The sequence below is a fragment of the Bos taurus genome, chromosome 20 (assembly GCF_002263795.3).
Source record: "Bos taurus isolate L1 Dominette 01449 registration number 42190680 breed Hereford chromosome 20, ARS-UCD2.0, whole genome shotgun sequence".
Classification (NCBI taxonomy): domain Eukaryota; kingdom Metazoa; phylum Chordata; class Mammalia; order Artiodactyla; family Bovidae; genus Bos; species Bos taurus.
Genome location: NC_037347.1, coordinates 24071113 through 24084109, shown reverse-complemented (window position 1 = coordinate 24084109; position 12997 = coordinate 24071113). Strand labels below are relative to the sequence as shown.

The following is a 12997-nucleotide window of genomic DNA, read 5'->3' as shown; positions in this document are numbered from 1 at the left end:
TGGATAATTTTTATTCTCTCAACATTTATAACATGAGTACTTATACAGATACTGAAAATGGTTAACTCTGGAAATGAGTTCTTTATGGCACACATACCTTGTTTCAAAAAGTCCTAAAAGCATAATTCTGAAACTCCCTAAACTACATACCTTTAATCTTAGGTGTGAAAAACTTTTCACCACCAAAACGCTTGTGGTGAGAAGGCTAAATTTGCAAAATCAAAACTCAACCTTCAGACTCTTCTTCCTTTGCCAATACAGTCAGACTATTTCATCTGGGCTTCTTAGATCTAAGCTACTAACATGACTAAGTTTTCTTCTTTTTTTCTATGTTTCCTACTAGCCGGGACTTACATGACTCCAGAGTGTAAGTATCTCCTATACCTACCACCTGTCAGCATTCAATGAGTTCCTAGTGATTGTGTTATCACATTATAAATGAAAATAATGTTTATATCCATGTAGATCCCAATAAACTATAATGTAGCATGCAATTGTTCATCAGTAAAATCATAATCACTATTAGGTGACTGAAGATTTTTTTTTTAATCTTAGAAAATGACATAATGACTGTCAAAAGAATTAAGAGAAATAATCCACTTAGATCTCTTCCATTAACTCTTGGTTTTCTTCGGCAGGTTTCAACATGGAGATTATTGGAGGGAGAGAAGTGTCCCCTCACTCCAGGCCGTTTATGGCGTCCCTGCAGTATGGCGGCGACCACATCTGCGGGGGAGTGCTGATCCATCCTCAGTGGGTGCTCACAGCAGCCCACTGCCACTTGCGGTGAGTATTACTCACTGTGTTCCCTCAAGTTGCCTAGAAAAGAAGCTGGCCTCTCACGGGAGAAAATTCGATCTACCCTTGTGCGTGCTAAGTCACTTCAGTCGCGTCCAACTCTTTGTGATCCCATGGACTGTAGCCTGCCAGGCTTCTCTGACCATGGGATTCTCCAGGCAAGAATACCGGAGTGGGTTGGCATTTCCTCCTCCAGGGGATCTTCCTGACCCAGGGATCAAACCTGCACCTCTTACGTCTCCTGCATTGGCAGGAGGGTTCTTTACCACTAGCACCACCTCGATTTACCCTTAGCTTCTGTGATAACTGACCAGTTGGTGGAGCCGATTTTACCGTCTCACACATCCTTGATTCTGCCCGAAGTTCTACCTTTCTGGGAGATCTAGACAACCTAATAGACAAATTCAAATCCTTCATGTAATACCAAGGAACACAGCAACAGTTATAACTGAAGCAGCAATGTTCCTGACCTTGTTAGGGGAAATCAGACATCCTGACTTTGCACCCTATTTTAAAAATGGGTTATAATAACGGTAGTACATAACTGCTTCATGGGGTTTTGAGGATTAAATATTATCTATTTAAATATTTTAAAATACTTAACAGATAAGTTGCAATAGATTGGCTTTGCTTATAGACTTTTAGACCCTTACCTTAACTCCCCTGCTCAATGCCTACCCCAGAGGCCTGAGTTCACAGTTTAGGAATCACAGCTATAAGGGGCAACAATTTCCCTGCTGCTGCTAAGTCACCTCAGTCGTGTCCGACTCTATGCTACCCCAGAGACGGCAGCCCACCAGGCTCCCCCGTCCCTGGGATTCTCCAGGCAAGAACACTGGAGTGGGTTGCCATTTCCTTCTCCAATGCGTGAAAGTGAAAAGTGAAAGCGAAGTCGCTCAGTCGTGTCCGACTCTTAGCGACCCCATCGACTGCAGCCTACGAGGCTCCTCGGTCCATGGGATTTTCCAGGCAAGAGTACTGGAGTGGGGTGCCATTGCCTTCTCCCTAGGTGAAAAAAAAGAAAAAGTCTATATGATTTACACAGAAAAAGAGGAGATGAGTACTTTTCTGGGATACCTAAAATGAAAGTATTTGTAGAGACAGACTATAAGCTCTCACTCTAGGATTCTCTTGCTGTCGTTCGGTAGCTAAGTCGTGTCCCACTCTTTGCAACCCCATGGAATGCAGCACGCCAGGCTTCTCTGTGCTTCAGAGTTTGCTCAAATTCATATCCATTGAGTCAGTGATGCTGTCTAATCATCACATCCTCCACTGGCCCTTTCTCCTCTTGCCTTCAAACTTCCCCAGCATCAGGGTCTTTCCAATGAGTCAGGTCTTCGCATCAGGTGGCCAAAGTATTGGGAGCTTCAGCTTCAGCGTCCGTCCCTCCAGTGAATATTCAGGGCTCATTTCCTGTAGAATTGACTGGTTTGATCTCCTTACAGTCCAAGGGACTGTCCAGAGTCTTCTTACTTCAGCTAAAAATATCCAAAACCCTTCTTGGGATGCTGCAAACATCACCAAAGGAAAAGCAATAGAAAACTACTTTGGTGTTTGTTGTTTTATTTGCTTGTTTTGGTTTGGGGGAGTTGTTTTTTGTTTGTATGTTTCTTCTTTATCTTTCTTGCCTGAATAAGCTAAAAAACAAGAAAAGATAAGCCTTCCCCTTTCCTTACAAACATGACGGCACTACACTTAAGAACCTCTTAGCCATAAGCATTTACTCTCTAGGCATCAGTTATATTCCTAAATGAAACAACGGAATTGACCTTGCTTTCATGTACTGGGGATTTTGTTTGGTGGCCCCCATTTTAATGAGACTATTTGAAGACAAACAAGAAATTTTGAAGCCTGAAAACTGTATGAACCTCTGTTTTATTTCTAAATAGCAAGCCACTAATTTCTGACTTAACATGGCTACTTCATTTAAGCGGGGTTCTCGCTGTCACAGAAATAACACCCGTGTCCACATCACTCTGTCCTTTCTAGGGCATTTGTCCCCTGGGTACCAGTTAGGCAAAGGGTGACCATCGATAAATGTTCATTCAATTTCAAATACGCACACTTCAGATATGCTTGTGGTTACACATTCAAATGAATTATACCCTCCCAGACATGGAGCTTGATTTATTATAAATGCTGAACAAATGCTGGATAGAAAAAAGGGAAATAAATTGGAGAAGAAGGGTTTTTTGGTTTTTGCTAAGCTCTAAAAGCACATTATGTGACATCCTTTGTAAGCCGTAAAGGGCTACCCAAAGGAGAAAAGTGAGAGTGTTAGTCACTCAGTCATGTCCGACTCTTTGCGACCCCATGAACTGTAGCCCACCAGGCTTCTCTGTCCATGGAATTCTCCAGGCAAGAATACTGGAGTGGATAGCCAACTACCCAAAGATAAATAGTATTATTAAGTTGAATTCTAAATTTTGGCAAATGAACTTGATTCAGTAGAAATACATTCACAAATTGAAAAACGGGGAAAAAAGAATCTTGGAATTAAAGAAAAAAACAAAACAACATTGCTAAATATTGTTTTAAATGGCTGGAGTTTAAAGGAACTCCAGAATATGTGGCTCAGATTTCCTCTACAGGACACTTGGGTGTAAAAATGTAGGCATATTGGTGCTTGGAAAAATATTAAACTTTATGAAATCCAAAATATTTATGAAATAGTTCAATGGTGGCTTCCCACAAATGTACTCCCAAGTATCCTGTGGGAATAGCTTAGTAACACTAGACCCTTCTCTCAGCAAAATGATGAAGGAGGCCAAATCTGGGGTGTTCTCTTCTCACTACCCATCCACACTAAGTTCTTCACTTAGGCCCCTTTGTTAGTTGCCATGCTGATTATAAAAGGAAACTGGCAAAAAGAAAAAGGTGTCTTATATCATTTTATTTTCAGCATTTCAATTTATCAGAAGCAAAACTCTAACCAAGTCTTGTCTACTGTCTTCCTGAGTCTCTTCCAATGCCTTCTCCCACTGAACACTTGCCCCATCATGTCACCTGCTTAATGAAAGTCACTCCGACTCTTTGCAACCCCATGGACCCCACTATAGTCCATGGAATTCTCCAGGCCAGAATACTAGACTGGGTAGCCTTTCCCTTCTCCAGGGGATCTTCCCAACCCAGAGATCAAACCCAGGTCTCCCACATTGTGGGTGGATTCTTTACCAGCTGAGCCACAAGGGAAGCCGTGTCACCTACTTAGCCAGCAAATATCATAGATAGAACCCCACCTCCACCCCTTCCACATGCCCTCATTCCATTGCAAATCTCTCAAGGCTCCCATAGTAGAATGGTTACAAATTCAGACCTTGGGTTCAAACTAATAGAGCTTTAATCCTACTTTCTCTGCATCCTGGAGCCTCCGCTTAGTATCAGTGGGACTTTCTCAAGTTTGTTAATGTGTCTGACGGTCAATTTCCTCATCTGCAAAATGGGGATGATCATCATACCTCCCTCACTGGGCTATGGTGAGGTTTAAATGAGGGAAAATATGTAAAATGCTTAGCACAAAACCCGACACACTAAAATAATTTAATAAATGTTATCTAATGTTATAATGTTATATTGGACATGAATCTGAGCAAACTCCAGGAGACAGTGGAGGACAGAGGAGCCTGGTGTGCTTCAGTCCATGAGGTTGCAGAGTTGGACATGACTTAGCAACTGAACAACAGCATTATATTAATATCTGTGTATCTGTATCTTCCATGGCAATCACTCAGGAACAAATTTCATGATCCAGTCATGTTGGTGGAATAAACCGTAATAGCCCGTCTCTGACAGCCTGGTCATTCCCTCCTCTCTTATGCAAAAGACCTCAAAAAATTAGGAAACCTACATTCACTGTCACACCCAGAGGAATGGGTCTAAGCAGAAACACTGCTCAGTGCCAAGGCAGACTGGCAGAGGAAGTAAGAGGCTTGAAGGGACTTGGCATGAGGCTTATAAAGTTGCCATGCAGCCAAACACCTCCAGATGATTCTGAAGCTGGTCTTTGGACCACCCATAGGGAAACACTGTGCTGTGCAAATGAGACGCTGGTATTGTTGCTTCTCCTCCATGGGAATTCAAACCTGAATTTAGCTAAGGAGGTGGGATTCTGGGACTCAGGTAACTCCAGGTATCCTGTGGGCAGAAAATATTGACCTTTGTAGTACAGATTACAGTTGAACTGTATCTAGCAATGGAAAATTCAAAAAACATTCGTGGTCTGCTTGAGTTGTTTTTGGTATTCACATGTCCCAGTGGAGACAAAAAGTAAACAAAACACTTCAAAGTCATTAACGGATCAAGGACATTGATAAAAGATGAAGGAAAACCAGACATTTTCTCTGCACCCTTCCCCTAGTCAGAATTCATCTTCCACATCCCACATTAATATCACCCTGCCTTTCCGTGTTAGTTATTTATGTACATACCTGTCTTTTCTGTTTTATCGTAGCCCCAGGGATTTTATATTATCCTTCCCCTCCACAGCTTTGGATTTAGCAGGTACACTGAATTTGAGTTTGAATCAATCCTAGGAAATCCAATCCACATCCTTTGAGAAATTTCATCCCCATCCTGATTTTGCAACAGGCGAATTTTTCAACAAATAGAGCTGAAATTCCCAAAATAAACCAAAATAAACTCTTTTGGTAGAAACCCCAAAGTGTTAACTCCCAGCAGTTAGAGCCCTACCATACACAAACGCATTTAAGCACAGTCATGCACTGATTCCCCAAACCTGAAACAAACTTTTCTTCCTTTTTTTGTATGTTTCTGTGTTCTTTTTAATTTTTGCTAATCTTTATTCATCTATATATATGTGTGTTTGGGCTTCCCTGATAGCTCAGCTGATAAAGAATCTGCCTGCAATGCAGAAGACCTGGGTTCAATTCCTGAGTTGGGAAGATTCCCTGGAAGAGAGCATGGCAACCTACGCCAGTATTCTTGCCTGGAGAATCCCCATGGCAGGCTACAGTTCATGGGGTTGCAAAGAGTCGGACATGACTGAGCAACTAAGCACAACACAGCACAGCATATATGTGTGTTTATCAGATATGTGTGTTTTTATTGTAATCTGCCCTGACCCTTTTCCATATGACAATAAAATAGTTACATACAAATAAATAGAATTCTTTTTTATTACCTTCCTTGTTCCAAAAAAGGATTCAAAGATGGGTGTTTCCTGAGAACACGCATAAAAATGGGACATTTTTGTAGAATGCAAATGGTTCCAAAGTGTAGTGAAAGATTAGTCACTCCAGTCATGTCTGACTCTTTGCAACTCCATGGACTGTAGGCTGCCAGGCTCCTCTGTCCATGGGATTTCCCAGGCAAGAATACTGAAGTGGATTGCCATTTCCTTCTCCAGGGGACCTTCCCAACCCAGAGATCAAACCCAGGTATCCTGCATTGCAAGCAGACTCTTTACCATCTCAGCCACCAGGGAAGTCTGGAAACAGCTCGAAGGTGTTGTTGAAAGTTCAAAAATAATTTTCTATTTTCATAATGATGTGAATATAATTTTACTCAACATACAATAAATCAGATCAACTTTTGAAACATTGGCATACTATAATTGTATATGACTGGAGAAGGCAATGGCACCCCACTCCAGTACTCTTGCCTGGAAAATCCCATGGGCAGAGGAGCCTGGCGGGCTGCAGTCCATGGGGTCGCTAAGAGTCAGACACGACTGAGTGACTTCTCTTTTACTTTTCACTTTCATGCATTGGAGAAGGAAATGGCAACCCACTCCAGTGTTCTTGCCTGGAGAATCCCAAGGTCAGGGGAGCCTGGCGGGCTGCCGTCTATGGGGTCGCACAGAGTTGGACACGACTGAAGCGACTTAGCAGCAGCAGCAGCAGGGATTTAAAAAAAATAAAGTATTGTTTCCATCATCTGACTCACCAGTTTTATCCTCTAAATCTCCACCATGGAATTATCTATGGCTACTAACTCTAAAGTACCTTTATTTCAGATGATTTTTCACCTAGGGGAAAGTTTTCCTTTCTTGTCTGAATCATCTTTCTAATTGAGTGGACAGAACATATGAGAATGGATCTTAATTCTCCCTATTGCCCTGAGATAAGATTTAGACATACCAGATTAGCAAGTGTAGAGTTGACTTTGTTGTTGTTTAGTCACTAAGTCATGTCCAACTCTTTGCAACCCCATGTACTGTAGCCCATCAGGCTTCTCCGTCCATGGGATTCTCCAGGCAAGAATACTGGAGTGGGTTGCCATTTCCTTCTCCAGGGGATCTTCCCCACCAAGGAATCGAATCTGCATTGGAGGCAGATTCTTTACTCCTGAGCCACCAGGGAAGCCCAGAGTTGAGTCTTTTCCTTTTAGTTATTAAAATATTTAATATTGGGAAGGTGAATAAACTTGAATTCGGTCACTTAAGATTCTCCTTCTTTCCCCCCACAGTACAGCACTAGCTGGGGAATTGGACTGGGATGGATTTGGCCCTTGTTTTCATCCTTTCATTATTGGGCCCATGACCTCTGTCACTCCAGCTAATCCTGCACAGGTTACCTTGAAGCTGGTCCTTATTCCTGTATGTATGTGGCTTCTCCACCATTTCTACTTCCCACTGGAAGATTGGGGAATCATTCTGTGTGTCTATTCTTTTCGCTTTTTTTAGGTTTGCCAAAAGCCAGTCTTCCAAAGTGGTTTTAGGAGCACACTCTCTCTCAAAGAATGAGGCCTCCAAGCAAACATTTGAGATTAAAAAATTCATACGATTCCCAGGATTTGCATTAGCCCCTAAATCAAACGATATTATGCTGGTTAAGGTATGTAGCATTGCATTCCTTCAATTTCTCCAACATACCTCATAGTTCAGTTGTTAAATCATCTAACAAAGCATTTTGTTAGCGTTCTCCCTCTGTTCAAGGTGATGTGTTGTGACATATTCTATTAGGGCTCATTGTACTCCATTTAATGCCTTGAAAGAAAAAAGAATGTATCATAAACACGCCTGGGCTATGTTTATACAAGGAAAAACAGCTCTGATGTTCACATTCGTGGGAGGAGAACATCCCAACAGGCTCAAGGATCCACACTGCAAGCTTTTTCTCCCAATGCTTTTCTCATTAGCAAGTGAAAAGTACAAGTCACTTATACAACAGAGCCAAGCAAGTGACTTCAGGGACACAGAAGTGAGTTACAACTTAGTCTAGACCATACTAAGTCCAGTCCAAACCCAGTCTAGACCATACTCAAGGGTCCTATCCAGCAGGAAAGAGCCCAGCCCTCAAAGTCATGACCTATGGATGTTATTCCACAGAAAATCATCCAATGCAGAGCAAAGGCCAGTTGGCTTGAGACTGGGCAAAATTCCTGCTCTATGTAAGCTTCCTCCCTGAGCATCACTGAGCTCTAAAGGGAATGAAGAGTGTGTTCAGAAAAGCAACAACCACAAATGCAGCTGCGGGCTACCACCAAAGTAGATTCAAGAAAAAGGACGCCCTCAGAGAACAGAGGGACCACACATACATCACTCGGACTAATCACAAAATACTACTGGGGACAAACGATCGTTTATTCTCTTTTCAATCTGTCAGCTTCACACGGCCGCAATACTCAACAGACATGTCCAACTGCTCCACCCAAGGGCTAAAAATGATATTAAAGCTGGAACAAAATGCCAGGTTGTTGGCTGGGGAGCCACTGACCCAGAAGGCTTAAGCCTTTCTGATACCCTGCGAGAAGTCACTGTCACTGTTATAAGTCGAAAAACGTGCAACAGCCGAGATTATTACAACCACAGCCCTGTTATAACTAGAACCATGCTATGTGCAGGAGACGCCAGAGGCCAGAAGGATTCCTGTCAGGTAAGAATCCCTCACTCAAACAGGCATTGCAGGGTGCTGAGCTACAGTCAAGCTCTATCAGCACACAGGAGGAGAGGCGTGGCGAGCACAGCATCACAACTCCGCAAAGGCGCTCTCCAATCCTGCACAGCCTTCACTGTGCTTTCTCATCTGCCACTCCAAATAAGCCATAGAACTTGTGAAACACACAGTTAGCACTCATTAATGTTTGTTAAGCAGGGTCATGGACTATATCTGATAACTTCTACAGGCTTCCTCTGAGGGGTACTACCTTCCTTAGAAAGCCTACCAACCCTGAGATCACAAGTGGTGACTAGAAAATAATCTCTCAATCCCTGACCCACCCCAGTTTTAAACTAATCAATATCTGCATGCACGCTCAGTCACTTCAGTTGTGTCCTACTCTTTGCCACTCTATAGACTGTAGCCCAGCAGGCTCCTCTATCCATGGGGTTATCCAGGCAAGAATACTGGAGTGGGTTACCATGCCCTCCTCCAGGGGATCTTCCAGACCCAAGGATCGAACCCGTGTCTTCTGTATATCCTGCACTGCAGGCAAATTCTTTACTGCTGAGCCACAGGGTAAGCCCCTAAACTAATTAATAGAGAGGTCTTATAAAATTCAAATGCAAAAAGCTCAAATGTATATTCAATATTCTGTGTTTCTTAAATAATGTTGACTGCTGACTAAACAGTCATGTTTTTCAAATTCTTTGTTTCTTGAGGCATTACAAAAAAAAAAAAAAGGACTTCCCTGGTGGCTCAGTAGGTAAAGAATCCTCCTGCAATGCAGATCAGGTTTAATCCCTGGGTCGGTAGGATCCCCTGGAGAAGGAAATGGCAAGCCACTCCAGTGTTCTTGCCTGGGAAATCCCATGGACAGAGAAACCTGGTGGGCTATAGTCCATGGGGTCTTAAAGAGTCAGACACAGCTGAGCGACTAAACCACCACCATGTTAACAGGTGACGAAGGCTACCTAGCACAGATGGATTACTTAAAAAAAAATTCACATCATACTATATTAAGCATTTTTAAGGGGAGGATCTGATGATCTCAAAGATCATGTGTGACAGTAATACCCCAAGATTGTCACCCCCAAATCTCTATTTTCATGGCCAACCAAGCACAAAGTACTACAGTTTTTGACCTGCATGGCAGCAAAGGCAAAGGCTGCTCTTTAGATTCAAAACCCAGCTCCGTATCTGAAAGGCCAGGCTTCCTTCTCTATTACCTTGTCACTTTCCTTGACGGAACTTTTGTTACATGTTCTGTTGTCAGAGTGAGTCCTCAAGAATCTGTTTATTGGGCAAGTATTTACTAAGTGTTGGGTATGTGCAGAGCCCCGTGTTCAATCATATGACAATGGGGAAAAATAATAATAGACAAGGTAGAGTGCTCACCACCAAGACATTTACTCTAATACATTGCTTTTTTCTGTCAGCCTCAATAGCAACTTGATTTCAAACCCATGAGCACCGAAATGAAATTCTTAATTTTAAAATTTCTTTTATTTCAGTGGATTATTTCAAATTTCCTTGTCTCCCATTTCTTAATGAATAAAGCTCAACAATCCCAGCGACTCTTAAAAGACATATATACATACATAGTCTTTGAGACAGGGACATGGACAAAGAGAGGCAGAGAGACAAATGGACAGAACCATTGTTCTGGATGGAGAGAGAGATACAGAGAACCTGTACAGCTCAGGGGCTGTAGCAGGCACTCTGCAGGACACAAAGAAACCAATGACCCAGATTAATAATCATTTGATGGTTATTAACAGTTGATGGTCCAAAAAGTTCAACGTCTTCTTGCCAAATATCTGCCCGTTTTGTTCTTTCCAGGGTGACTCAGGGGGCCCCTTGGTCTGCAAAGGTGCCTTTCATGCCTTAGTTTCTGGAGGTCCCAAATGTGGTGATGCCAAGAAACCTGGAATCTACATCCTACTAACCCGGAAATTCCAAGCTTGGATCAAAAGCAACTTGGCCCCATCTCATGCAGACTAAGACTACAGATGATTTTCTTGGCTCTATCAGCTGCTTGTTTTCATTTTTGTTTCATTAATGTGTTCTACAGGCTAACTTATCTGCACAGGTACTTGAATGTAGTTAAAGTGGAGAACAGTCAAGGTCCACTCCTGACCTGTTAGGACTGATTTTGTTGAGGAATCAAGTTCTTTTTCACATGTACCACTGATGTATTTCTTCTATGCTGCTTTTATTCTGAATAAAATTTAGAATAGACGAGTGTCTATTCATCTTATATGGAAATAAGATACAAAGAATGATATGTCCTGCAACTCAATCTACAACCCCACAAAGTGCAAAAAGATGATTAAAAAAGACAGTTGTGGCATCACCTTCAACCATGTTTATGTTGTTATTTCTGCTGTATCATTCTTAAAGCTGTATTTTTAAAATTATTGGTGTTGTTCAGTTGCTAAGTCATGTCTGAAGAAACACTAAATTCAAACATCCCAGCTCAAGTGAAGGAAAAAATCATCAAGGTTTATACAAATATTTAAATAGTGCTTATTAGTTTTATATCACATTTTCTTCCAAACAGGATTTAAAGCAACATATAAAAATACCTGCAATTAAAAAAATGTGAAATTGTAAACAATTTTCCCTTAAAAAAATAGAAATACCATGTGACCCATCAATTTCACTTTCAAATCTTTGAAGAAAATTAAAACACTACCTCAAAAAGATACATGCACCCCATGTTCATTGCAGTCATCCCTCATGATGCAGAAGTAAAGAATATGCCTGCCAATGCAGGAGACTCAGATCAGGAAGACCCCCTGGAGAAGGAAATGGCAACCCATTCTAGTATTCTTGCCTGGAGAATCCTATAGATTGGCGGATTCCAGTCTATGTGGTTGCAAAGAGTCGGACACAACTTAGCAAGTAAACAACAACATGTTCATTGCAGAACTATTTACAATAGCCAAGACATGGAAACAACTTAAATGGCTATTGATGGGTGATAAATAAAGAAATTGTGGTTTATACACACACACATAATGGAATATTCAGTTCAGTTCAGTCGCTCAGTCGTGTCTGACTCTTTGCGACCCCATGAATCACAGCACGCCAGGCCTCCCTGTCCATCACCAACCCCCGGAGTTCACTCAGACTCACGTCCATCGAATCAGTGATGCCATCCAGCTATAAAAAGTAATGAAATCTTGCCATTTTCAAATACATAGATGGACCTTGAGGGTATTATGCTAAATGAAATGTCAGACAGAGAAATACAAATACTAAATGACCTCTCTTATACGTGGAATCTTAAAAAAAAGATCATAGATACAGAGAACAGATTAGTGGTTGCCAGAGCTGGAGGGTGAGGAGTAAGAGAAATGGGTGAGGAGGGTCAAAAAGTAAATAAATGCAATTAACTAGCTAATTAATTAAAATGAATTTGGTGAAGCAATTGAGACAAAGAGGAAATGAGAGTAAGAAAGAGAAGATGAACATAGGAATGTTGTTAATACTCAGAGTATCACAATTTCCTCCCTACACTTTTGCTAGAAGGAGCCATATTTGGCCTTATGAGTTAATGTAAAGAGATCAACACAATCAGTTATATGAATTACAGTATCCAGGAAATAAAAATACTGTTTTTCCAGAAGTAGAGCCTCTGCTGCTGGAAACAGAACTGTCTTCCATAATCCCCCAAAGGCATCAGGATAACCTGAGAAGATGTTTTGGAATATAGACTGTTCTGGCTCCTTACCTAGAGATTCAGATTGAACAGGGTTGAGGTGGGCCTGGAAATCTGCATTGTTTAAAAGCAATGTAGTTGATTCTAATAAATGCTCAAATTCGAAAGCCACTGATAATGAACATCGTTAATAACATCTTACAAAAAAGAACAGTAAGTCTCGTGGCATTTTTTTTTTTTTTTACAAATCCTTCAATATGAATTGACACTTGAAGAGCAAAGCAATTCAGTAGGGGCACTTGAGGGTCTCAGCTGTCCTTGATTGTGGTGGTCCAGTGATTACGGTAATAACAATTTCTATTATGAATGAGTGGTAGCAGAGCATGGGAGCATAATTCAGGCTTCTCCTTCAATGGTCAGCAGCCAAAGGATTCATCTCGGCCTTTACATTTAATCTGGGTTTCAGAAGAGAAATAATGCTCTTTTCCATGTGACGTCATTGAGTTTTCTTACATTCATATAGAAATAGATTATTTTATGCTTGTTTGTTTGTTGTTATGGCTTTTAGGAACATTAACCAGCACTATTTGACTATGAATACTTACAAATGGAAGCACTGTTTTAAAAAACAATCTAATTAAAATTATAGAATTACTTTGAGAAAAAGTAAAAAAAGATTTTTAAAAAATTATAT

At 41.3% G+C, this 12997-nt stretch overlaps 1 protein-coding gene across 1 annotated transcript; it reads left to right on the top strand.

The window, feature by feature from the left end:
* Positions 1 to 243: 243 nt before the first annotated feature.
* GZMK (granzyme K) lies at positions 244 to 10999 on the top strand. Its single transcript, NM_001205959.1, has 5 exons — positions 244 to 367; positions 639 to 786; positions 7442 to 7592; positions 8364 to 8633; positions 10479 to 10999. Exons 1-5 carry the CDS (start codon positions 304 to 306, stop codon positions 10638 to 10640), a joined length of 795 nt encoding a protein of 264 aa, NP_001192888.1. The 5' UTR covers positions 244 to 303; the 3' UTR covers positions 10641 to 10999.
* The last annotated feature ends 1998 nt before the right edge of the window (positions 11000 to 12997 follow it).